At 44.1% G+C, this 25,577-nt stretch overlaps 1 protein-coding gene across 13 annotated transcripts in view; it reads left to right on the plus strand.

Moving 5' to 3' along the window:
• Positions 1-25,577, plus strand: part of FBRSL1 (fibrosin-like 1) — a 398,274-nt gene that overhangs the window by 79,072 nt on the left and 293,625 nt on the right. For all 13 annotated transcript variants that reach the window (XM_014964408.1, XM_014964416.1, XM_014964353.1 and 10 more), the window contains exons 2-3: positions 12,034-12,135; positions 23,109-23,144. In XM_014964408.1, coding sequence (XP_014819894.1) covers positions 12,034-12,135; positions 23,109-23,144 — 138 coding nt within the window. The remainder of the gene's footprint in view (positions 1-12,033; positions 12,136-23,108; positions 23,145-25,577) is intronic.

Raw genomic sequence — 25,577 nt, forward strand, 5'->3', positions numbered from 1 at the left:
CTTCCTGTTCCCCAGCTGCGAATGTTGATCTCAAAGTTCAGTGATCATTAGCTAAAATAATTGTCACCCCTTTTTAGTTATTCAGGGCTGAAAATTACCAAAGGGCTTCACCTTAGTTGCTTTGGCTGTAATTATTCTTAGGTTTTTGTTTTCTTCAGGATGTCAGGCAGCAAACAGGATGTCCCCTGGGCATTTAGAGGAAATTGCTTCTGTGTTGCTTTTTGGATCTGGCTGTGCTTGCTCTGGGAGTTTTAACACTGTTTTCTCAAATGAAAAAACTTGCCATGGTGGTGTAGGATCTCATGGCCTTACTGAAACTTTCCTCAACATCAGTGATGCCTTGACCGATCACAACGGGTCATCACAAGACAGCAATGACACTTTACATTGCCTCTGCTTCAAGTGCAGAGCTGGGGACCTGCTTTCCACACCTGCAGAGGTGTAAAGTTTGCTCTGATTTTTGCCACAGTGGCTTGGTTCATCTGCTAGTGCAGGGAGCCTGAAGAAAACGTTCTTGTTGGAACCTACTGAAGCAGCTGTGGTTGGCTTTCCATTGCCTGTGGGTGACAGGCGACAGTTGGTTGAACGATGAAGATGTCTGCCAGGGAAAGGAGAGGTCCCAGGAGGTCTAGACAGAGGGCAAGTAGGGGCTTGATAGAGTTTAAATGAGTAATAGGAGCAGATTAGAGGTCTGACTAGAGCAAGGTAGAAGCTGGAATAGAAATATGCGTGGTGGTGTGCGTGGGGGTTGCCTCTGCTTTGCTAAATTCACACACCACAGCTTCTGCCAGCCATCCATCAGTTCCCTCTGCTTGCAAGTGGTGGTTCTCTTGCCTTTAATGCCAGCTTTTGCCCCAGCTGCTGCTATGCTGGAGCCTTGCTCCTAGGGTTTACGGGGTCTTCAGAAATAACACGGGGAGGTAATGAAGATCAGTGCAAGGACGCAATTGTGAGCTGGTTGCAGAACGGCTGAAAACAAGCAATATTAGGCCTGATTCTGTGTCAAAGACTGTCTGCTATCTCTTGTGATTTAAACTGTGCCACTGCAGCTTAACCCTATGCCAGTGCTGGGCAAGAAAGCTGGTTGGGTCTCTGGTTGGTGTCCATTTCTGCTACATTGGAGCTCCCAGATGAACGGAGACCAGGGTGTGACTGTACAGCCCAGGGTACAGGACAGGCTCGCGGCTGTGGCTCTGCTCAGCGCTGTCTTCTTTGACAGCAGTTTCAGTAAAATTCATCATTCCTTAGGCAGCTTTTGTATTTATTTATTTGTTTCTTTTCTTTTTTTTTTTCACTTTATTTTATTAATTGCATGTGTGGCTTTATCTGGAAAAAAACTGCATGCAATTTATGCATGCCTGCAGTAGCATATGTTTTATGTATTGGGTTTATAGGGATGGTACTGATTCCTGAATTAATTTGAACAGCAAATTGTTGTTGTATCTGCACACAGTATGTCTTTTCTTTTTTAACATGTATTATATGACACACATCTGGTGGTGTTTTAATTGTGTTTTTGTGGTGCCTCGGAGTCCTAGTAATGAATTTGAAACCCTACTGTACTAAGCTTGGGTTTTTCACATGGGACGCTTGGAGGGTTTGAGTGAATTGTTGAGCGAGAATGTGGATGCTTTTGTCCCTGCCTTGAGCTACGGACAAGAGCTCGCAGGGTTTGCAGGGTGCCCTCACAAAATCCTCCTTCCCCATCGATCAGCATCAGGATGGTAACTTTTGTTCCCGGCTCTAAGTAAGGAGAGATCTGCAGCGCGTCACACCGGGAGAGCTGCTGGCATTTATTGCTTTTTCTAATGGCAGTTTGGTTGACCTCTGTGGTCCGTGTAAGAAGGACTTGGAGCAATTCAGGACAGCTCTCCAAGTTTGTACCACAGCTTAGACTGTAGCTGCCGTAGGCTGTCAGTTCAGAAGAACTTTGCCTTGCTGTCTCACTGGGGAGGCTGTAGACCAAGCCAGCCTTCCAAAATCTTTCCTGTCCATGCTGTATCCAAGAGAAAGTGGCCTCACTTTCCTTGCCCAAGGATTGGATTATTTCCCTTTGGCTGCAGCATTACGCTGGAAGATCGTATGGATTTGCTTGTCCACTGTGACACTCCCAGCTTTTCCCGAGCGAGCGGCTCTGGCAGTGGAGTCTCTCTTCGACAGTAGCTGCAGGCTGTGTGCCTATGGCTGCCCAGCCAGGCCTGGCTGCTCCTTTGCAATATTTCTCCAATATTTGTCCTTTTTTCAGTTTTCTCAGTGGCTATTCCAAGATTTATTAAAACATCTGTGTGCACATGATCTCCTATCCTTTGCTAGGACTTTGTTCCTAGCAAATGTTGTCTAATATCTTCCTTTGGTTATCAGAAGACTGAGGAATGAGTCTGTTTTCCTCCCAAGGACAAAGTAGAACTGTATTGAATGTTTTGCCTATCTGACATCGTTAGTACTGTGTTTACCTTACTTTTTTACCTTCTCTTACTAAAATCAATTTTGAAGGTTATCACCTTTTGCCTTTGAGTCAAAACCCTTGGTTTTGGTGGGTATTATTAGTAGCAGAGAAATACCATAGCATACAGAGAGATTTTTCTTGGTTGAATTTCCTAATGTATTTTGAAACATCTCCTGAAGCTTTGGACAATTTAATATGTATATTAAATCTGCTTTTGCTTTGAACATCACAGCTGTTGATATTAGCCTTTAATAGATGGTATCTGTATGCATAGATGGCAGCAACATTAAAGCTGTCAATTCTGATTGCTTCCTACATGGTGTTTAAAAGTGTTGTGTAAAGTCGGCCTGATTTGGGCCGTTGGCTCCAGCTGAACACAGCTCTCTCCGTGCTAAATGGATGTTTAGTCCATCGTACCTCCATCCTGCTCAGAGTTACTTCCCTCACAGTGGTCCTTTCGATATGGTCAGCTGCACTGGTGTTGGTAACACTTGATACATCTGTTGTAAGAGTCCTGAGCTGATCTTTAGCATATCCATTTCTTTCCCATCACTGAAAAAATGTGCGAAATCAACTTCTCATTTGATGCATATTGGATGGCATTTTATAACTGAGAATCACAGATCCGAATCACCTTAATGTGAAACTCGAAGCTACAAATCTTATTTAGTAACTTGCTTAGAGGCTTTCAGCTCTCTCGTGGAGTATTTATTGGATGCTATTCCTTTAGCCCTGTTGCTAAACTCAAGTGTAGTTAGGGCATCCGATTCTGGCAGAGCATTACAGCTGGTGCAGTAATTATTATTAGGTGCTGCCTTTTTGCTGATGGTGATTATCTGTCCCTTGCCCAGCTATGGGTTCATTGTCATCTCTCAGCTTTACAGGCTGATTCCCTTCAGTCACCACATAGCGTGTGTCTTTTTTGTGTGCCTACATGTGCCTGTCTTTATTTATAAACACAGACCGAGGTGCGTCAATAAGGGTTTTCTTCACTGAGGGAGTGCAGGGAGTCCTGACTTTTTTTTCCTCTGGCAATTGCTTATAGTCTGCATTCGCAAGAGGACCCGATAAGTCATCACTTGTGGTGGGGACTGCTTTGTTATGTGTTGTGCTGGTTTTGTGTTGCAGCCCATGAATCTGAAAATTGCATGTTACCCCTTTATCACCTCGCCTGCCTCTCCAGACAGCCCCGAGGGCCCAGGGGTGCCCCTGCGTACCCTGGTGTGGAAGATGGGTTTTAGCTAAATTGGTTAGGAATGCTCTTTCCCCTTCACCAGTCAAAGTCTCACTCCTGCACACACGCTCGCTCGCTGTAACCTAAGCAGGTCTGCACTGACACGGTTTATCATTGACGTATGTCAAACCCAGATTTTCCCAGCTGTCTCCTACCATCTGCCAAGTACGGCTGGGGGCACGCAGAGTGCAGTTTGCTATGCAGGCCTGATGGCAGCTGTAAAATCGAGCAGTTTTGCCTGCTTAAGCACCAGCTCTTTTCCAAAATAAGCATTAGCTCTCGCATCGCAGCGAGCCGCCCGATCCCGGGAGCGCAGGGAAGCAGTGCCGGCTCCGCTCCGCGCCCGAGGCCACCTGCCAGCAGAGAAACTGTGAAAAATGTTTGCGGTGGTTCTGGTGCATCGGTCGAGCTGCAGAAATGCCAACCCTGGTGCTCCTTACAGCCTCCCTGCACCTCGCTCTAGTGAGAAAGGCTACTCCCATTCCCAGTGGCACTAGCCCACGCTTTTGGCCACACTGCTCAAAAATCATGAAGTTAAACATGGTTTCTCTCTAGTTAGGTGTTCAGAAAGGCAAAGCAAGTCAGGCAGTGTTCAGCAGAGTCTGTGTGGGCACTGCAGAGAGCCTCAGGCTGCGTGCATCTCTGGTCCTAGCCTGAGACTTGCTTTGCATGGCTGGTGGTACGTATGGGAGCGCAGAGACACAAGAGCAGGACTGGAGAAGGGTCTCTCAGAGCAAAAGCCAAGCTCAGTGTAGGATGTTACTCTGTCGAATAGGAGCAGCACATGGCAACTCTTGCAAAAGGGAATGGACCACATCAAATGAGCTCAGTTTTCATTGTTTTTAGCAATGTAAGGTGACCCTCATGACTAGTTGCAAGATTTAAAAGTTAGGTTATTAATGAGTAGTTGATGTTGCTCAAGCAGCTGAGAAACTAATAGCTTTTAAGTACTTTGATATTTAGATATTAGTTTTTGTTACAGTAAGTTGCTGTACTTGCCTTTCTGTAGCAGATGACTGACAGCTTCTAAGCACAGAAGTCCTTTGCTAACATTATTTCTACTTCTGCATCCCAGAGAGAGGTAAAAATTAACCAATATTACAGACTGCAAAACTGCAATACAAGTTATTTAAGTAAATTATCCAGAGGAAACAGGTAAGCCAGGATTAGAAAACAGAAGTCTTCATATCAGTTAAATGTATAAACTCTAAGCTTCTAAAAACCATATAACTTTCTGAATCAATGTAGTTTGTTGCTTGGTTTGGTTGTTTGTTTTTTTTTTTTAAAAGACTAATTTCCTTCTGTATTGTAACCCACTGCTGCTGCTGTTTTCCTCTTCATCACAGTAAGTAAAAACGGACATGTCATATTTAAAATGAGTTATAGTTAAGGTAGCTGATCACAGCATCCACAGCAGCACCACCCAATTAGAAAATCTACTCTAATCTAACCTGATGCTACTGTCATTTTTTAAAATGAGTCCTGCTTCAATCATAAAATCCTCAGACCATAACATTGCTTTCTACGCCATATGTCCTTATTTAGAGGAAAAAAAATGATTGCACCCTTAATTCAAAGGGAACGTTTCCCTCTGAGCCAGAACTCAATAAAATGTATCAAAAAAATTGTGGAAAAGGGCAAGCAAAGAAAATCAAATTGCAGCGTGTGAAACGATTTAAGGAGGGACCTGGGGAATACATAATCTCCAAACTGCCAAGTTAGAGCAAGTATAAAATATACAAACAAGCCTGATATTTTTCCCAGTTGATCTCATTATGAGGTATGCTTGGGATAGATAAATTTTGTTAGAATGCATTAAGGCTGGATTTTCAAGGAAACAAGTCAGAAGTAATGTGTTTAGCTGATTCCACCTTGTTTTGATACATGGGTCTTTTCAGGTTTAAAGAAGTACATTTTTAAAGCCAAATGGTTTGTTTTGTTTCAGCATTAAAACCAGAGGCAACTGGGTGACTTTTTTTCTTCCCCCTTTCTGGAAAACAGACGTTTATAATTTCAGGGTACTCTTTAATCATTGGGGTAGAGCTCTGTGCAGTATGTTTCACTGCCACTTATTGTTGCTTGCTTAAAATACACTGAACTAGCCCTGAGTGCGATCCCTTAACAGACTGTTTCGTCCACAAATAGTACTTTTTCCAAGTCTCCAATATATTTTAATTAAATTGTCCATTTGTATTTATTAAGGCAGTTTACTGTCTCCGCCTGCAGAAAGCTGCTACCGCTGATAGTCTACTAAGAGAAACACGAGCTTATCTGGGAGTTGATAATAAAATGCAAGCATATGCCAGCAAAAATGTCTTCCCAGAATATTGTTTAAGCATCATTTTCATGTTTGTTGGGAAGGGGACAGGCCATACAATTAGTTTTGATAAGGTTTTGGAACAGTTGTTCTTAACAATTCTTGTAGCCGTGGGGAATCATAATCTTTGTAATTACAAAATGTTATCTGCGGAAAATTTTTCTTTCTTAGATTGACCCCATAGAAACAGTCGAAAAAGGGTCCTTTGGCAGAGCAGATGATAAAGTCATTACACGCTGATGAGATGTAAAGTGGTGTTCAGCAGCATTAGTTTAGATAGATGAGCGTGATAAGGTGGACTCGTCCTTATCTCTGGTGATCTGAAAGCTTGGACCTAAACTCTGGGACTTGGACGCCTCTCAGCTGTACCTACTTATCTCCAAGTAGCTTCTGCCAAAATAGATTTGCCATGAAGTCAGTAAAATCCTAAATCTGAAGGTTGTGCTTGGTCTGTCCTTTCTCTCGACACAAACGAAAATTGATCTAGAAAGGAATTAAACTCTTTTTCTTGAGAAGTTTCCATGTTCTGAAAGGGTGGACCTTGGCTCAGTGCTGCAGTGAGGTTTTTCCCCCTTCTGATCTGGAAGGGCTTCTTTCTTTTCATGAGACCATTCCCTGCTCCCAAGCGAAGGACAAAGTAGGTGGATGCCATTTCTGCCCGTGCCTGTCCACTGGCAGAGGTGAGAGGATTAGTGGATTAATAGACCCATCTGAGCCACCAGAACAGGCATCTTGGAGATGAGTATTTTAATTATGTCTCTCCCCGAGGGCGCTGTTTTCTGTCTTGCCTTCAGAACAGCACGGAGGGAGGTTGTTGGGAATTTCTTTTCCCAACGTGTGTGTCTGCAAGACCCATTTTGTAGAAAGCAGACACACACCCAAGCAACAGTGAGAGGTTTAAAATCAGACTGCTGTGACTTTAAGAGCAAGGAAAAAAAACTGTTAAGGAAGGAAAATAAAAATCCCACAGCCTGTTGTAGCAGCTGTAGCTTCAGATCGTGTGGAAAATGAAGGCAGATGATTCAATTTGGCCTGTGCCCCGAGTACATTTCCAAATGCTTCTGTGTGTGCGCAAGATAATGAACAAATATATTGAGATGGCACAAGATCAGTCCGAGTTTGCCGCTGCGCAAGCCGTGGAGCTCCCAGTAGGAGCGCACTAGCTGTGCTGGGTTAATGGGGGTGAGGGTCGGGAAGCCCAGCACCTTTCAGAACAACTTAAGAAAAGAATTTGTCTCCTTTTGCCCCAGGCTCCCCGTGGCACTCAAACGGAGCTTGTGATAAATCGAAGTGTATTTATTAATAATGAGCAGGGGCAGCGTGCCCGTGATTTGAAAATAGGTGTGCCAAATAAAAATGTGCTTTCCTCTGACATCGGAAAAGCTTAAGTAAATGGAGAGCAGGCTGATCTATTATGATTAAAAAGTGGGGGCTGAGAGCCAGCGTAGTGGTATTGAAAAAGCCCTTTTAGGGAAGGAAGACCCGTTCTGCCCATTCATATATTCCTCCACTCCCGCCCCATAAGAAGAAATAGGGAGGGGGAAGTTGGATGGGGGAGATGAAAAGGCAGCAGCAGTCCAGGATGGCAGAACTGGACTTTAATGAGAGCTGGAGTTATTACCGGAATGAGTTATGATATTTAATCATGCTACATGATGTCCAACTGTGCAAGGTTCATAATTCTTGGCTCCGAACGTGGCTTGGGACTGCTGGCGAGCACCTGCAGCATGCAAATTGGTCGTGGCCTTACAAACCCGCCGTACCTTGCCCCCGGCCGTTCCCTGCCAAGCCAGCCCGGTCTGCAGCGCTGGCTGCTCCCGTGGAGCTGGGGAGGAGGGTGTCCTTCGCCTTCTCACACACAGGTGGGTAGTTTCTGGTAGAAGCTGGAGCGTAGCTATTGCAGATAGCCAGCATCGCCTCCCGCCAGCTTTTCTCTGTGGAGTGGGGTGTAGTCAGGTGTGTTATTTATCCTGTGAAAAGCTGCATTGGTCTGGTTTTTAAGAGGCCTTGGGTTTAATTAATGCTTTTGGAGAATTCTCTTAACTTCAGGGATGAAATAGGCTCTGCTTGAGTAAGACTGTTCCACCTATTTACTGTTTCAGTGAATACATACTGACAGGAACGTCTTGCTGAGTTAGGATTTGGATGAGGACAGGATTGGGCCTTTGGAAGAGATAAATTACCAACATATCTTCAGTTGTGCCCTTGTTGTTCCAGCTCAGCTGTCCTGAGGTGACACAGCAGTCAACCCCCATTTCAGAAAAGATTCCCTCCCAACCCCAAACCTCTGGAGCCGAGGCTGAGCAGTACCTTTCCAGGGCTCTCTCTTGCTGAGCTTTGGGCATTTTGGGGTTATGTTGAGGGTTTTTTTTTGCTTCTCGGATGACTCCTGCAATATTTTGAGCAGACCTAAAGGCAAGGCGATGGAACATACTCAGATTTGGCCCACATATGCTTCTACCTGCTGTTTCCTGAGCTTCTGTTTGGGCTCCGTGACGCTGAGTGGAAAACGCCGTCTGGCAGGGCTGGAGAGGAGCCGGCGCTGCCGTCGAAGCAGAAAATAGCAGCGGGCTGTGTGGGTACTTCCAGACAAGCAAAGTCAACACGCTGGAGAGCGGGGTCCTTCCAAAATTCTGCTTGTGAGCAATGTTAATGTTTTTCTGTAACAGCAGTAGGGCAGCTTTACGCAAGTGGAAAGGCAGTTCCTCTCGGACAGCCCTCCCCTTCCCAAGCCTACGTTTAGACGGGTTATTTGGCTCCTCTACCTGAGGTATTTAACAATGGTGGCTGGTGTTGCTCTAGTGTCTGTGAGAGTCTCTGGCAATGTGTTGTACAAGAAGATGTAGTGTGTTTTGCGTGTGAATTTGGGGAGCTGCCTGTTGGGGCCTGCGTCGGGCTGAGGCAGCCATGAGGTCCCCAGGCTGGGGCTTGGGGCCTACCCCGCCTCGGGCCCACAGAGCCTTTGCAGACTCTAAAAAAGTAATAAACTTTTTCAAAGGGAGAGGAACACCAGGCTTTACAGCGAAGCTCAATCGGGGAACATGGTCAGGAGGAATTTCTTCAACTCAAGCAAAAACACCCAGAGAAAATCACTAGAAACCAAGCAGCCAAGACAGAGGCAACTTTGGGAAGGAACCGTTTGACCATTTGCTAATACCCAGGTCTGCAGAGAGTGCCTGTGAAACCAATGCATCCATTTAGCAGAACAACTTGTCCTCCTAGTTGGGTCCTGCATGTGGCTCATTAGGGTAATTACTGATGAATTAAGGCAGCTTGGCTCAGCGCTCGGGCTGCGGGTGTGCGGGCTCCCCTGCTGGCAGGCAGCAGGTGTAAATGAACAAGATCTGTCAAAAAGGCTGATGACCCTCTTAATTCACAGCAGCAAACTGGGGACAGAGGTAGTGCAGCAAGTTTAATAATTGATATTTACTTGGAAAGGTTAATGGCAGCAGTGATGCTTCTAATTTGCTTGCCCGTGCAAGACCTTGTCAGGTCAAATTGTCTCAATTTGTTACCGTGGGTGTAGGTATAGTTTTCCTTTAATGAAATTCGGAGAAAAGAAACAGGTGGTGTTGGGAGCTGACTGTAACTCAAGAAAAACAGCAAAAGGTTGGAGTCTGGTAACAGGTTGGGTGAGTCTGTGCTAACTTTAAACAGCTGGCAGTTTAGTCCTTTTGAATTAATTCTGGTGAACATTTGCGCTTGGGAAGGTGAAAGGATTTGGAATGGTGTAATTTATTTTTCCTTTAATTTGCAGCTGTCTAGGAGTTGTTTAGGTCAAAAGTGTAATAATTTTGACAGGCTTTGATGTGTTCCTAGGTGGGAGCAGTAGGATTATGGATCAGAAATCAGAAAGCCACAGAATTCAGTGGGTATTTCTGGACTGTATTTAGGGAAATTGTAATTCCGTCCTTAATAGTTAAGTGGTTCCTATTTCAGGGAGAAACAAAGCACCTGCTGTGTCTGGAAGCTTTGAAATTGGCAGGTCGGATACTTTACATCCAAGAGTTTCAGAGGAGCTGTCTGGTGACTGGGAACCAGTAGAGCTGGGATTTGAGTAAGTGTGGGAAGACCCAGATGATGGAAGAAAGCTGGTTTGCCACTATTTTCAAAAGGTTGTAATTAATGGGGTATTACCATTTGTGCTTGGCATCAATCCTAGGCAAGATAATGGGGTAGCTGAAAGCTAGTTGGTTAATAATGACCTAAAAAGAATACAGTAAGTGAATGACAATCATTTTACATATTTAGAAAAAAAAATCTTACCAAATTCACTTAATTACATGTGGGATTAAAAATTTGATGGCTAATGGCCACAGTAGTGATGTAGTATAGCTGGATTTCTGTGCTTGCTGCTGTTGGCCTTTTTATTAAGGAAACAGACAATGTGGATTCAACATGATGAATTTCAAGTGGATTATTTCCTGCCTTTATACCTGATGCTGGTAGCTGTGAATGCAGGCTGACTGTTGGTTGGAAATGCTTTTAGCAGATCCCAGCAGAGATTACCTCTTGTTGCTGTGTTGTTTGAACATTTTGACATAGGACCAAAGATGAAAAATGGGTCTTGATAAAAGTTTGCAGGTAGGCAATGTATTGGGAAGGTGGTTTGCCATGGATGAGACAGGACACTGATGCTGTGGCTATGTAATGAGGTAGTCATGAGCAAATTTGTATTTCTCACAATTTGATGTGTCTGAGTCTGAAAGTCTTGTCCCAAGAAAGAAAGTATATTGAGGAAAGGTGGCAGAAAGGCACGCAGAGTAAGGTCTTTAACCAGAAATAATACTGTTGCTTGAACGCGAGCATGATACTTCCTTTGTAATCTTCCTTACGAGCCTGTACAGGTCTGTACACTCCAGACTGGATGAGTACTGGAGCTCATTCTGCACATATAGTATCTTGAATATTGTATTAAAAATATTAATAGACTGTGGGACACTTATTTGCAGCCATATCAAATGTCCATGAGAGTGTAGGGTCAGTGTGCTCCAGGGTCCCGAGTTTCAGTGCCCCCATTTTGGCGGTGTGCCCCCTGAGCACGGTTCCTGTGCCACAGCAGCGGGGCTGTTCGAAGATGCTGGGGTTGTATCAGAGCACCGCGAGCAAACCCTGCCAGCTACTGAGACTGCAATGAAATAGGACAGAAAGAAACAAGGGGATTTTATTGCCATTAAAAGTACCAATTTGTACAAGCCGACATTTTAAATAGTGTAATTTAAATGGAACCAAACTGATATGAATAGAACCTATTAATAAATTAAACACTTCTTTCCACCCAATATTTCACAAGGGAATTAGCAGAATAATTTGTTAGTAAATGAGCCCAGGAATGAAGCTGTGAATGACATATCTATCCTATCCTTCTCCTCCCCCTGTAACACTCTTTGCAGATATAAGTGGAAAGTTGCTGTGATTTCAAATATTGGTGCCTCTCACTCGTGTGCGAACACAAGCACAACTTCAGTGAAGGGAGAAGGATGATTTAGTGCTCAGAGAGCCAGCCTTGGCTGTAAGAGTTAATCATGCTCTTCTTCAAATTTTGTGCCTTATCTCAAGCAAGTTTTTTGAGGCCAGTGGCCGTCATGCTGGTACCAACCTCCCAGTGCAGTCACAGGTGGTGGCCCAGAGGAACATCTCTGGACTAGGAACTGGAGACTTGGCCATTGGGTCAGCAGTGGCCCAGCAGCAAGCCACAGTACTGACACACCAGCATCAGACTTGGGGTTTGCTGGTAGCACAGAATGAAGGGGGCTTGTCTGCCCTCTTCCTTCTCACATCAGGCCCTAGGACTTTGGCACAGCCTTGCCTGCTTCCAGGAGTGTTAAAAGCACCCCTTCCCTCGCACGTTAGCGAAAGGGAATATGGACACAGGTGTCAAGCACAACTTCAGAGAAGCCCCATGCATTGTAAAGCATCCTCTCCAGGGTGCCGTGGGCGTAGGACTGAAACCGAACCGCTGTCGGCAACCTCGGGAACAGGTGGCAGAGCAGTGCTTGAAAATCTCCTTTTTCCTCCTCCTTCTTCTCCCTCTAGATGAAGGTCCCTACAAGCAGAAGTGGCAGAAATAGCGAGGAAGACAGCATCAGGGAGGCCACAAGCTCTCAGCGGAGCAGCTCAAGGGACCGTCTCAGTGATGTAAGTACCATTCAGGAGAAAGCATCGCTTCATTGCAGCAATTCCCACTGCTGACATGGCTTTTCATAAATCTTGCTGAACAAATGTTGGCATCCAGAGGTCACTGTGTAATAACTTTTTTTTATATCATGATTGAGTGTTATGGCATAAGTGGTTGAGCTGCCTTGCAAACACTATAATCATGGTGCAAATAATATGATAAGCGAAAGATCAGAGATGGGAAAACAAAATGGAATTGTTACTCCTCGGGGAGAAATGGCTTGATGTTTTGTTTTCTCAAAGAAGTTGTGTTAAAAAGCTTTTTGCAGTATCTTTGGGTTTAGCTGCTGCACATAATCACGTAGTTTGGGTGCAAAGTCAGTGCATCTAATTTTATGCTTCCTGCCTCCAAGATATGAAAGGTTTTTGGGGGGAAAGCTGTCTCTTTCTCAGGAAATTCGATGGTACGTTGAGTGAAATGTTATGATAAAACAAAAGCAAACGGTGCCTTAGTGTGTAAACACACAAATGGGCTTTTGAGTCACTGAGAAATCAATGGCAGTGCTGGGATAATTTTATATGAAGGCTTTTTGTGTTAGCAATTAGCATTTCGCCTTCATTAAAACATGATTTTTTACTAATTAGGACCTTTCCCGTTAGGAGAGATTTAAATGAAGAACAATAATCAAACGCTGGCACGAGCATGTCTGAAATATTAAATTTGCCATTTCAATGGCAAGCCACAGAAATCCCAGAGCGAGTGGTTTTCATGTTGAGTTCTATTAATGTAAAATATGCTTCATAACTAAAACCTGTCACAGAAAACGGCTCACACCAGCTAAATTCAATTGGACAGTTAATTTAGCTTTAAAATTGAAAACACTACCTCCGCTTCAGGATGCAAAAGGAAGAGGGGGGGGGAAAGCCTTTGATAAGTGTAATGTATTTGCTATTAAGGCTTTCAGAGCCCATTCTACAGGAGGAGAAGGGAGAAAAAGGGGAAAAAATGGCTCCCACAAATGTGTTTAAAAGCTGAAAGTATTTATTAAAAATGTCAGCAGAAAAGTGCTTTTGGCAGATTAAAGCGGGATTCAGCTTGACAGCTCTGACAGGGAAATGTGACAGGGGAAAATTCTCTCTACATGTTTGGAGTGTGAATGGGGCGCTGTAAACAGCCGACGCAGTGGGAGGAAGAGAAAAATAACATGTCCTGTGATCTGCTTCCAGGATTGAGAACCCACGCGCCGCGGTGGGGAAAGTCAGCGAGGCGGGGGGGGGGGGCTTTGGACAAATCCCCTTCCTGCGGGGTGTCTTTGACTGTGTTATTAGTCAATAATAATGGTAATTTTATATATACGTATATTTATGCGATTCTCTCCTTCCCCTCCCCTTTGCCACTCTTGACAGGTGTGGGAGCAAGGGCTGTACCATAACGTGGGGCCACGGGAGAGGAATAACATATTCAGATGAAGCGATTAGCTTAGGTCAAAGTGTTAAGTGGTCTTGGAGACTTTTCTTGTTAAGCCAATGCACTTCTAGTTTTTCTCCTCCTTTCCCTTTGCCCCCAGTCTTGCGGGCTGAGCCTGCAGGAATTGAGTCTGAGCGCCTAATTCCTGCAAAATCTTCAAAGCTAGCTCAGCAGCCAGGGAAATTTGGTGGGAAATAGGCATTCTGTTCTTTTTTAGTCAATGGGGACGTTTGGGTAGTGCCTGAAGGCCGGGGTGCACTTCAGAGCTCTGCTGAAACTGCTCTCGTGACCTGGCGACCCATTGCAAATGAGAATTTTTCAAATTAGTAATTAAACAGTTTGAAAAGTAAGGTTCATGAATCACAGAATGCTCTTTGTTCGTTATTTGACGAGAGCAATTTAGCTTTAATTACGTATAACACTTCCTCCGTACTAGTAAATGTTCTGTAGTCTATTTAGTGACTGTTAGAAAGTCTTAGAAAGTCCCGCGGGTGCAATCGGATGTTTTTCCCCATTTGTGTGCAAAGAAATAAGGCGGCAGACTTCTTCTTCCTGTAGAGAGGGAGCAGGGCAGGGGAGAGCAGAAGATAACGTGCTGCTGAGTGTCGATTCCTGCAGGATTTTCTGTCCAGCCGTGCCCAGTCCCTGTACAGCTCTGAAGCCCTCTTTCCTGGCGTGCTGTTTGAAGAGCTGGTGTGCAGCTGGGCTGATGCACCCCCGTACGTGTGGCACTGAGGATGAAAAAGCCACAGGGCAGTAAGGATGTAAAGGGAACGTAGGGATGGTTTTCCTTTGTGGCTACCAGTTGCCCATGGAGGCTGTGGCACAGGGCTGTGCTGGGGTGGCCGCCCGTCCTTGCCGACAGTTGCGCTGTGGCAGGAGGCACCTGGGCTGCCTCTCGCTCTCCCCCAAGTAGCTCTCCTGCTGTTTTCTTGGCCTTCAGGACTGTTTTTCATGCTGCCTTTCCCTCCCATCTCTTTCCCCATTAACTGGGGTGAACAATGGAGTAAATGAGGCGGGAGGCGGCAGGTTTGGCTGCACACAGCAGGTGTGGTGGGAAAGATGGGTATGAACGTGTCGGCTGTAGCGTTCAGCGTTGCCACCTTAGGAGCCCCGGAGTCCTCCCTCCAGCTTCATTGTCAGTCTCCATTTAGAAGGCACTATTATGAACAGCTTAGCTCCTCTGTGTGATTTGTTTCTTGAGGTGACTTGTTCAATGGGACGCCAGCAAGTTGTTCTTTATTTACATTAATGCATGTCATTAGTCTCTAATGGACCATGAAGTCAAGAGGTGGCCCGGTCTGTCGTGAAATAATTGCACTCTAAAGAAAACTGAAGCAAATGATTGATTGTGTCTTGCACACACACACACACACACAGAGCCATCGGTCTGTCCACAACAAAACCCAGAGCGTTTTGCGGCTTCTTTGCCACAATGAAACTTCTGTGGGGAGAAAGTGCTACAACTTCATAGTAGGACAGCAATTGTCTGTCTTGTATAGTACATCTTTCCAGACATTACACGGAGTGCCATTTATTATGGGTCATTGGGGAAAAAAATGCTTATGATCTAGTGAAATCATCTCTGGCTGCAGAGGTTTGATTTGTTGAGGCTGGTCCCTTCCTTGGGATGATGAAACTTCGGAGCTGAAAACCAGAGAAGTTGTAGCCCAGGTTTGCACGGCAGACGATGTGGCGTGGGGGAGGAGGGGATGGCAATTTGCCACTTGTTTATGTTCCCAGTGTTGATGTAAAATTCCCTTAAAATATACTACAAAGCTGACATCCCTATTACACATGCACTCTCAGGTCTTCTACAACCAGCACCGAGTCAACAGCCTTTTTCCAAAATGGGATTTTCCTTTGCTGTCTTTCATAGCGAGGTAATTGGAGGTTGCCAGAGAATTAAGAGCCAGCTAAGCCATATTGCTATTTTGTTGTGTTGACCCAAGTAAAAGTGGAAGGCTTGAGCATTTTGTTTTGGTTTTTCCCCATGTTCCATAATTGTCCTAATCTTTTCTGATGTCCTGAACAGTCCAAAAATCCACACAGAGCCTTGTATAATGGCTTTAAAAAAAGGTTTTTATCTTTTTCTTGACCCATCAGCTTAAGAACTGCCTGCTTTTTAATGGATTTTCTCCCTCACTAAATTGAATGGATCGTCCCTCATTATCATTTAAATAGAAGCCTCACTCCCTGTGAACATGGAAAATTTGAATGTGGTAGTAGAGCTGTGATAATTTGAAATATTCGGAAGGTGGGGGCAAGGAGGGGGAGCAGGCGGCAGAGTGCAGAATTGCTGAATGTAATTGTCATGGATTCTCAATTTTGTTGCCACAAGATGGGAAAATAGACTAATAATTGTCTTCCAACCCTAGTAGAATAGTTGCCCTAGTTAGCCGAAGCTAACACTCTAATTGTCATGGGGGCACAGAGATGAATGAGGATGTATGCAGGGCACAGCCAGGGCTAAATTGAGTGATATACTAAGGCAAAGAGCAAATTGGCAATTATTGGCCCAGCTGAAAAGGTTGGCAGGTGTGCTGCTTTCTCACGAGCCCTTAGGGGGAAATTGGAAATATAAAATATCGACCATAAATACTCACTGATTAGGAAATATGTTGCAAGAGGTGCTGGCCACTTAAGAGTCAAAACTCTCCTTTTCAAGGGATTCTCTTCAGCTGTGCATAAAACCAGCAAGCACTGCTACTAAGTTGTTCAGAGCTTTTTCCTCTCATCCCCCATCCCCCAGGCTATCTTTTGTAATTTTCTGTCATCCTATCCTCATATGTTTGTTTGTTTTTCTTTAAACATAATAAACGAAAAGCAGTCTTTTAGGGAATGCAGAGATTTTCCTCTCTCTAAATGTTCTTTGATAAGTGTTTAGCATATTGTATAGACTAGATATAAAATTCTCTCTCTGGTAGACGAATACAAAATAACTTCTCTGATTTCTAATTCAAACAGTTCACTGTGATCTGCTTTTCTTTGTGTGCCATCACAGGCACTATCTCCCCCTTCCCTCCTACTTTGTGTACCACGCTTCCCCTCCTGGGGCAAAGGGATTAAAGCAGCAGCAGGATACAAAGCTGCAGGTCCGTTATGTGTGCCTCGGGCTGAAGTACCTTGCCAGAAGCGTGATCAAATGAGCCTCTGAAGTGAGAATTTGGACCACAGTCACACCGCGGGTCCATATTTATCCACTTCGCAAACTTTGGCTCATGCAGGATGCCTGGTTTTGGCTCCAGGCAGAGTGAGTGACAGTAGGACAGCAGAGCTTGGCATGTCTCAGGCTGGGAACACCTCAGTGCAATGGTCAGAGATGTTATTGAGAGCATTGAAGGAGTTTTTTTGGAGGCCTAGGATAGCAATGTGTAGACTGCAAACTCTTTGTGGCACATGCTGTCTGTTGTTTCCTGTGCTAGAATCTGATCCCCAGTTTGAAGAGAGGAATAAGAGCATTGTAAAGCTCAGCAAAATAAAGGTAGCACCAGGACAGTTTTAAGACCCTTTCCTCAAACCATGAGTCTTGGAATATACATGCAAGGATCATGAAACTTTTCAAGTCACGTTCTTCTGGAGGAAAAAATTATTGTCTCTTCAGCATGTTATCTACTTTTATCTTTGTGTCCCTCAAAATATTGAATGCTTGAATGAAAACTACTGGAGCAGAAATTACAAGCAAAGTTCTAATGACTTGCGCGAAGCTTCAGGTAGAGGAGCATAGCTAGGGAGAAAGTCTGGAGAAGGCTTTGTGAAGTTGGCCCAGGAGTGATGGTTTAAATGGCAGTGGCACTTGTGCATGTTCTGTGTGTTTTGGAAATGTGAGGTCTTTTCATATTATTCCTGGCTCACTGTAAGCAGTTTGTTTGTACCTGGTCAGCACCCATCTTTCCATCAGCTGTCTATGGCTGTCAGCTGTAGGAAACTAAGTGTCTTGGTTGGGAGATATTCTGTAGCTCATCAAGCCAGTTACCGATGGTTAGACCTTGGGCAGTTTGATATCTTGCTGAACTGGTTTTGCAATATTTCCAAGCATAACCCCTTTTGTTTATCCAACATAATAAAATAAGTGAATTAAAGAAGGAACACGTTCAAACTTTGTATGACATCCAAAATCGTTTATCATGTATTGTGATTATCTTGTAAGGTCCTGGTTTCTAATCTAAGTGAACATCAGATGCGCTCTCTGACCTTTGCCAAGTGAAATGAACTCATTGTATTAACAGGAGTGTGACTACGGAAATTAGTTGCGTTAAGAGACTCTGTGTTAAGGTCTGGGATATCTTCTGCTCCTGGCCCTCTTTGCTTTCCTCCCCACTCACCCCTCCCATCCCAAGACAGTTTTGTAAAGGACTTGCTTGGAAAGGAAAGACTAGATTTCTCCAGTATTCAAAGCTGAACCAATAATCTGCTGAATGTTTTATAAATGACCAAGTAGACAGGTAAAATGTGTGCTCCTTGTGTCTCGGTCCTGTCTGACTGCAGAATTGGGGTAACCAAGAAATAGTGGAAGAGAGGTACAGCTGAGGTGAGTTTTCGTCCTGAACAAATGCTATAAAACATAATTAAAAAATAGTTCTCTCCATATTATTGATTAACTGTGTTGAGTGCTAATCAACCAAATGGGGCTTATGGCATTGGGCTGTATGGTAATTCTGAGCCCGTGATTTGGCAAGGTAAGATTAGGCACTAAATGGGAGCTGGGAAGTCTGCCACAGTTCGCTCCTCTGCTGAGGACTCCTTGGGTGGCACTGGGCATGTCTAAGGCTTTCTCTGCCTCAGTTTCCACACTAACATGGAGGTGACGTTAATAATAGTGCTAGGAGCCTCTTTTGGGGGACTGTCGTTAGCCCATGTAGGAATAGCTATTTCCCCAAAACAGCTATTTTGACAGCTGACTTAGAGGTACCTGGTATACTTCTGGTTTCAGCCAGCAACGACACATTTCAGAAAAGCTGGAATGAACTCTTGACATTACTGGAATATGTTAATTTAAGTTACTTTTAGCCAAAACGTAGCCCTTCCTACTGTCTTTACAGTTCAGTAACTAAAACCAAATGGCTTTAAGAAACTGAACAGAGGTGTCTTCATTTCTTTTGCATTGTGAGAATAGTGGAAGGCCATGCTTTTATTTATACAAGGCAAATAACTTTTCCTGTCAATTAATAGACAATGGAAAACCTGCTGAAGATTATTGGTGAGATTTTGTTGTAATTTTCTTTTCTAAATTGCAATCTTGGTGTTTATCAGGAATAAACGAAGAAATCTTTTAAATACAATTGCAGATTGCAGTGTAATGCAAACTCTCAAGGACATTAGTGGAGATATAGTAGAGTCTTTCAACAGTAAGATTTTTGTCTTTGCTGCCAGAAAGGTGTATTTTTTTATATCCAGTGTAATTAACACGAGAGCTATCCCAAGGCAGAAATAATTCACTCTGTGACATAACTGAAATGTCTTGTCTGTGCTGTCTGGTTTTGTTTTTAACCTTGGGCTTAAAAGGAACCAAAAATCTTTAGTTGTAAAAGAGCACATCATCTGCAAAATATTATAAGCCATTTATCTTTATGCACAAATGCCATCTAGCACTGTCGTTCCACTTACGCGTCATAAAATGCACAGACCACACTGGTTTTGCCCCTAACTAGTACCAGTCTCCCTCAGAAGCCCAGGGCAGTGCAGACAGTGCTGAAAGAGGCGTGAGAGGCACAAAAGCTGGGGCTGAAGCCAGGCAGAGAGGGCCTCTGCCATCCCGGGGCTCTGCTCGGCGTTGCTTCACGTGGCAGTCACAGCCCAGGGGACCCGTGTGTGCCAGCTCGGCACCGCTGTGTCCCACACAGTGGCTTCGCCAGAGGGCTGGCACACTGTGCCCAGTGGCCCTGCCTGCGTGGGGCAGGCAGCGCTTGGCTTGGGAGGGTGGGCACATCACTCTCCCCATCTCCCACTGCTGCTGCAGTCTTGGGTTGTGCAGATGTGAAGGCTTTTGGAAAGGAATGACATGGCAGCTGTTCCTCTGTCTGGCTGCAGGGAGTTGGCAAGGTGGGGTCATGATCCTCTGTCCTTGAACTGCGTGTTTGGCTGCATCTTTCCTGGCTGAGATGATTTCTTTAGACAGTGTTTGAAGGCCAAAACTGAGCCTGCTTGGGTGCCTGGCTTAAAGCAGGTAGAGCTGGTTTGGTTTTGGGTCTCATGTGAACCAAAGCTACCAGGCAGGTGCTGTGCTGGTCGGTGCAGCACTAACGTGAGCGTGGCTAGCTGGGTACCATGGTGAGCATTGTACTCTGCTACTGATGTACCTTCAGATGAGGAGAAAATTGACCAAAATAGCAAATAGGCTATTCTAGGAATAAGAATTTCATGATAGGCCTCCATGTAAGTGCTCCTATCCTGTAGGTAAGAGCCTCTGTAAGTTGTTCCAGCTGAAGATTTGCCCCAGTAACTGCTCTTGCCAGACAACCACTCATTCATAGTCAAAGGAGGATTCTTCAGGTTTGGGTAGATGCCAAGTTAAACTTCAACTAAGATTTCTTATATTTGCAGCCACTATTGATTACTTTTCTCATTATTTGATCTTGATATAGAGACATATGGATTGAGCTATGTTTATATCGACCCCCAAAGATTTTTTTCTTTAGGAACATCCATCACAGTTGCATGCAAACTGTTCTGCTCTCACACTTGTAGCTGATATTAGATGGGGCTTTCAAAGTTTCTGCATGTGGCAGCGTGGTATGGATCCTCCTAAAGAGCCCACAGTGTTCCCAGCTAACCAAGAAAGCAGTAGTGGTTTGTTAGATGTGCAGAAAAATGCATGCAAACAGCTCTGGAGAGTGGGGAACATGGTTGTGCATAAACCTAATTGTTGGAAAGGATATTATGAGTTGAATCCAAAGTATTCACTAGTTACTAACTTTATACGTGCAATAAAAATTCTGAGGGGAGGGGAACAACACCCTTCCCCCCTCTGATTTCCAGGAAATTTAATGGTAAAACTTGAAAGGGAGAGAGAAGTTCTCAGATGTGAAAAATGCCAGAGTAAATTGCCATTCAGTTTTAATTATTTCTGATGTAACACTTTATTCAGCAACTGGTTTTATTGTTTTCTACTCAGTGGTTTTAAATCAGTGGTCTGCAGATTCCTAGGGTTCTTGGACAGCTTGGGATGCCTGAAAGTTATCTAAGAAAAGCAGGTCTGTTGTTAGCGTGTTTGAGTTTTTCATCCAAGGGTCTGCTCCATCCCAGGAAAATATTTTGGGCGTGCACAAGACTCAAAGATTGAAAATAACTGTTAAAGTGAAAATGCTCTGAGAGGCTGTTTCCCTAGAGAGAGGCTTCTAACAAAACCTCATGTTTCTGTTTTTGGTTATTAATTCCAATTTGTTAGACCTTGTCAATCTTTGTTAAATCTGAGTTGATGGGGGGTTGGAGAGAGAACTGCTGTGTTTTTTCCTTTCCTCCTCCCGCCTCTCCAAGCAGGTAATTTGCCTTCTCATTCCTGTGTGTACTTTAGGTGAACTGCCTGATCAAGCTATCCAAAGTGTCAGAACAGATAATTGTGTTCAGCTGTTCAACATAGTTATGTAGATAGCAGGATATTGTTATTAACCTTTCTTCTATACAAGGCTGAATTCCATGAGTTGTTTGGTTTGGTTTTTTTTAAAGAAGTATTTAGAGGGAGGGATAGGTTTCTCAAAAAAAAAAAAAAAAAATGTTACTGCCCTTCTTTGCACCACTCTGTTGCTTTATTTCTGGGCAGTTTACATTTACATCAACCCACTACATATGGGTTTATAAATGACTCTCTACTTTTTTGTAGTGTTTGTAGTGTTGTTGCCCTGTGAAAGCTCTCCTTTTCCTACAGAACAGAGGTCTCCTGAGCTATGGCAGGACAGAGGAGCAGGCGTTGTGTGCCAGTGATGGGGACTGGCACCCAGACCGGTGTGTGAGACCTGGGAAGAGCTGTGCCATGGCTCTCCTTTCATCTGGCACCCTGGTTCCAGTGCCAGCTGGCGAGGGGGTTAACGGGGAGGCTTCCATCCCCCAGCAGCATATTCCCTTAACTGTAGGACACTGCTGTTGTCTCGTCCTTGCTTTGGAAACTTTCCTCCGTGGGGGCTTGGCTGGCAAACTGCTTCTCTGGTGTCTGGGGCAGTCGCATGACAGTGGCACAGAGTGTGCACGGGCAGAGCGCCAAGAGAATCGAGTCTTCCATTGAGTGCATGAGTCTGGAAAGGTTTCTGCGTATATCTAGGTATCTTCTGATCAAAAGCTTTGCAAACTGGTAGTACAAAGGAACTACTATCTTACCGGTGGAAAATTACAAGTATTTGCAGTAGCCTGCAATCGGTTTGCATCAATCTTTTTGGGGGTATTGTGCTGTTGTGGTGATTTAGTAATGTGATAACTCCTGGCGCTGCTGCAGAAAGGCAAATACTCCTCAAGATCAGCCTGCAACAATTTGGTATTTTTGTCCAGGCTTTGGTACCCACTAGAACATCAGTCTTGGAAACGGGACTGCTCAGACTCTCCGAATCCTGTTTAATAAAATCACGTAGCAAGGGCATCATGATTATAAATCACACTTGGAAATTGGCCTGCAGAGTACTTGCTGGGTCATGTGGTGTCATATGGCACCACTGTTCCCAGCTTCTTTTCAATTTCTGAAAAGAAGGCATATAGCAGCAGCTGGAGATAGAGGTGGAATTCATTTAGCTACTTTGAGAAAGCCACTGCCAGCGAAAAACAGCAGCTCGACAGTCTTGGGTCGTAGCGAGGGGAAAGGGATCCAAGTGACTGGAGCTGGTGTAATGAAAAGGAAAAGAACCAAATGATTTGGCAGCGTGTGAAAGAGGTAAGGATGTGGTAGAGAAAGGAGTGGGAGGAACTGAAATGAAGAGCAGGAGTAAACAATGTAATTTAACTTATTCAAAAGGGACAGAATGCTTATTAGAGCTCTGAGAGATGATAAATTAGTGCTTTGCTGCTATTGTTGTTTCAGATAGAGTTGTCATATGGTAATACTGCAGCGGTGAAGGCTGGAGACTCACGAATTCATAGAGGGGAATGGGAAGTGGGATATATGGTTACATGATTGAAAGTTGGAGTTGATGAGGGAAAATGTGCAGCCCTGATTCAGAAGAGCATCCTTACACACGCGTGCTGTTCTCTGGAAGCTGCTGTTACCTACTGAAGAGGGACAGTTCAAAACGTGTGCTCTGCTGCTGTGAAGATGTGTCCCACATTGAGAGCTTTTCCCTTAGCTGGGAGGTGCTGTCGAAGCCATGCTCTGGCTTCTGAAACCCCTGTCTGAAATAGCCCCAGAGCCCTCACCTGGAAATGCTCTTTAGCTGTTACTCCTGTGGCAGCACGCAGAATGTCAGAAGATCATTTGAGGCACTCTGGTTGTGAAGTTTTCCCCTAAGGAATTCCTGGGCTGGGGGAGGGAATCGCAAAATGATTCTTATCTTAACATTACACAGAATCTCTTGCATTACTTACTGTGGCATATTGTTTCCTCCCACAGAGTTCTGCTCAATCGCTTTCAGGAAGAGGCTACTCCGTAAGTCATTTTACAGCTAATTCTTTCACTTCTGTTGATGTTGATTGCAGAGGTTTACACTACCTATTGCATATCCACTGACATGAAAGAAATGCAGAACATAAAAACTAGGATGAGAGTAGAGGACTGTCATGTACCTGGCAGGGGATAGCCCTAACACGTGAGAGCACATTAAAAGTCTGGGAGCTTCTTCAATTTAAATTTGTTCTTATAGGGAGGGGGGTTTGTTGTTTTGTAGTGGATTTCAGCTAGGTAGTCACCTCCTGAGAATTGAAAGACAGCAGTGGGGAGAGTTTTCAACACTGGTGGGAGATGCTTCCCTCCTCTCCTCCATCCCTCGTATAAGTTTTCATTTGTGCATTAAATACAAGAATCAAAGACAAAATTACTCCATTTTAAGAAGAAATGCGACCCTCACCGGTGTGAACAGAAAACCCCAATATCCTCTTGTTTACAAGCTCTGAGTTATAAAACAAGCTCCCTTGTTTTCAGAGGAGGGTGTTGCTGGTCTTTTCTTCACAGGAGTGCCACAGGTACCAGTGGTCTAGGGCTGGTGTTACAGGGCCAGGACACGTCTGCATGTGTGTGCAATGTAACAGTGATGTTTCATTGACCATTCCTGTTCACATGTACCTTATTTGTATGTGCAATAATGACATTTCTTCATGTAGAGGTGGTATAATTATTTGTTTAGTTTGGGTACCTTTGCTGCTCAGCTGTCCAAAAAGGCAGGCACATAGACCTTCTTGTGTATATTAGTAAGGAAATAGGAGAGGGTGTGAGTGGCTTAGCAACGTCAACATGAAAATTCCTGGAATCACATTATATCTGACTCTTCTAACAAATGTGTGGTGTGTGGATGTCTGTTATGATACCCTGGTTGTTCAGCCAATAAGTCATGAATACCCTCATTGCTAGTGCAAAGGTTATAGATGGAGGTATATGCTAATCTTGTATGCAAATCTGAATGAGAATGTCTCAGTCCAGCTAACAACTCCTGCCTACACTTATTGACATGAATTGCTTTTTTTCATGACCTCTGCCATGATAAATTTTTGCCTTCTAGGTGATGGTCCCAAACTCTGTGTGAGCTATAACTGCTCACTTTTCATAGACCAGAACAAGGGTGCATTTTATATGCTTCAGGAAGTTGATGTGAGACCTGGTACATGTTCTTTTTGTGATAATCACATGAATGATTTTATTTCAATAATTTTTGTATGTTTAGAGTTGTGTGATGGAACCTGTGAGCTCCTACACAGTGCTGTGCACACAGAGAAAAAAAGGCTAGGCAGTGCAGAATTGATGGTCTGATTTCACAGCGACACTGTCGCAGGCTGTCATACCTATTACCAGAAGTTCATAATACAAGACTAAGTACATTTTAATCATAAAGTCATTACAAAATAGCGGACGACTTGAAAAGTCTTATGGTTTAAATGAAATAATGTCACAAATTTTTAGACGGTAAAGATACGTCTCCCAAATATCCTCCTGTCTAAATCTTTCCAGCATCCCAGGTGAGTATCATTACTTAATTCATTGAGTGATGAGGAATGTTTTCTCCAGGACCAGTCAAGTGCTGCTTCCCGTACACATGAACAGCTGGATTCACCTAAGTTTCTAAAGGCAGATGCTGTATCTTCTATTTGTCTGTAAAATGCCATGCATGCCTGTGGCACCACATAAATAATAATGAATCATCTTCACAGATTTTATGACTGAGGGCATGGTTTGGGAATTAAACAATTTCCCACTGGCTATAACAAAATCTTAAGTCGCAAAATCTTAATGGAAAAAGGCCAAAGAATTCTTTTTTAGAGTCTCAAGGCCAATAAATCATAGGACTGTTTTCCTCCATTGCTGGCTGATAAGAAATTTACTTTTGTCTCTCAGAGAAATTATTTTGAGGCAGTTTCTAGCTCCTCCTTTGTGTGCGTGTGGAGACAAGGTTCTTTTATTTAGCCAACCCATAACTTCTTAAGGGAGGTAAGGGCTTTCCATGTGCCAAGGCAGTATTTTGAGATCATGAGTAGTGTGAGCTGGGGTTGCTTTTCCTTATGCGTTGTCATTTTCCCTATTAAACTGCCTTCTGCCTCACCATGTACCAGCTGTTGAGGTTGACCATTTCCCTTAAGACTCTGATGCTGCTCTAAATTGATTTAGCATAAGGCAGAGACTATCACTTCCAGCACTGCCAGACCTCGCTGGCCCAAACCTGCGTTGGAAGCTGATTCTCCCAGGTGGCAGAGAGATGTACAAACCACCGGTTCAAGACAACTGGCCCCAAACCAGGGGTTGTCCATAATGTCTTGTAACGGTTTTCATTTTCCCATGAAAGCATCAGTATACGAAAAACAAAGTCAGTATTTTGGCTCTGCCCCTGTTTACATCCAATAGGTTGTTTGCCAGACATGGTGAAAGCATGATAAA

This window comes from Calidris pugnax, unplaced genomic scaffold (assembly GCF_001431845.1).
Source record: "Calidris pugnax isolate Ruff unplaced genomic scaffold, ASM143184v1 scaffold32, whole genome shotgun sequence".
NCBI lineage: Eukaryota > Metazoa > Chordata > Aves > Charadriiformes > Scolopacidae > Calidris > Calidris pugnax.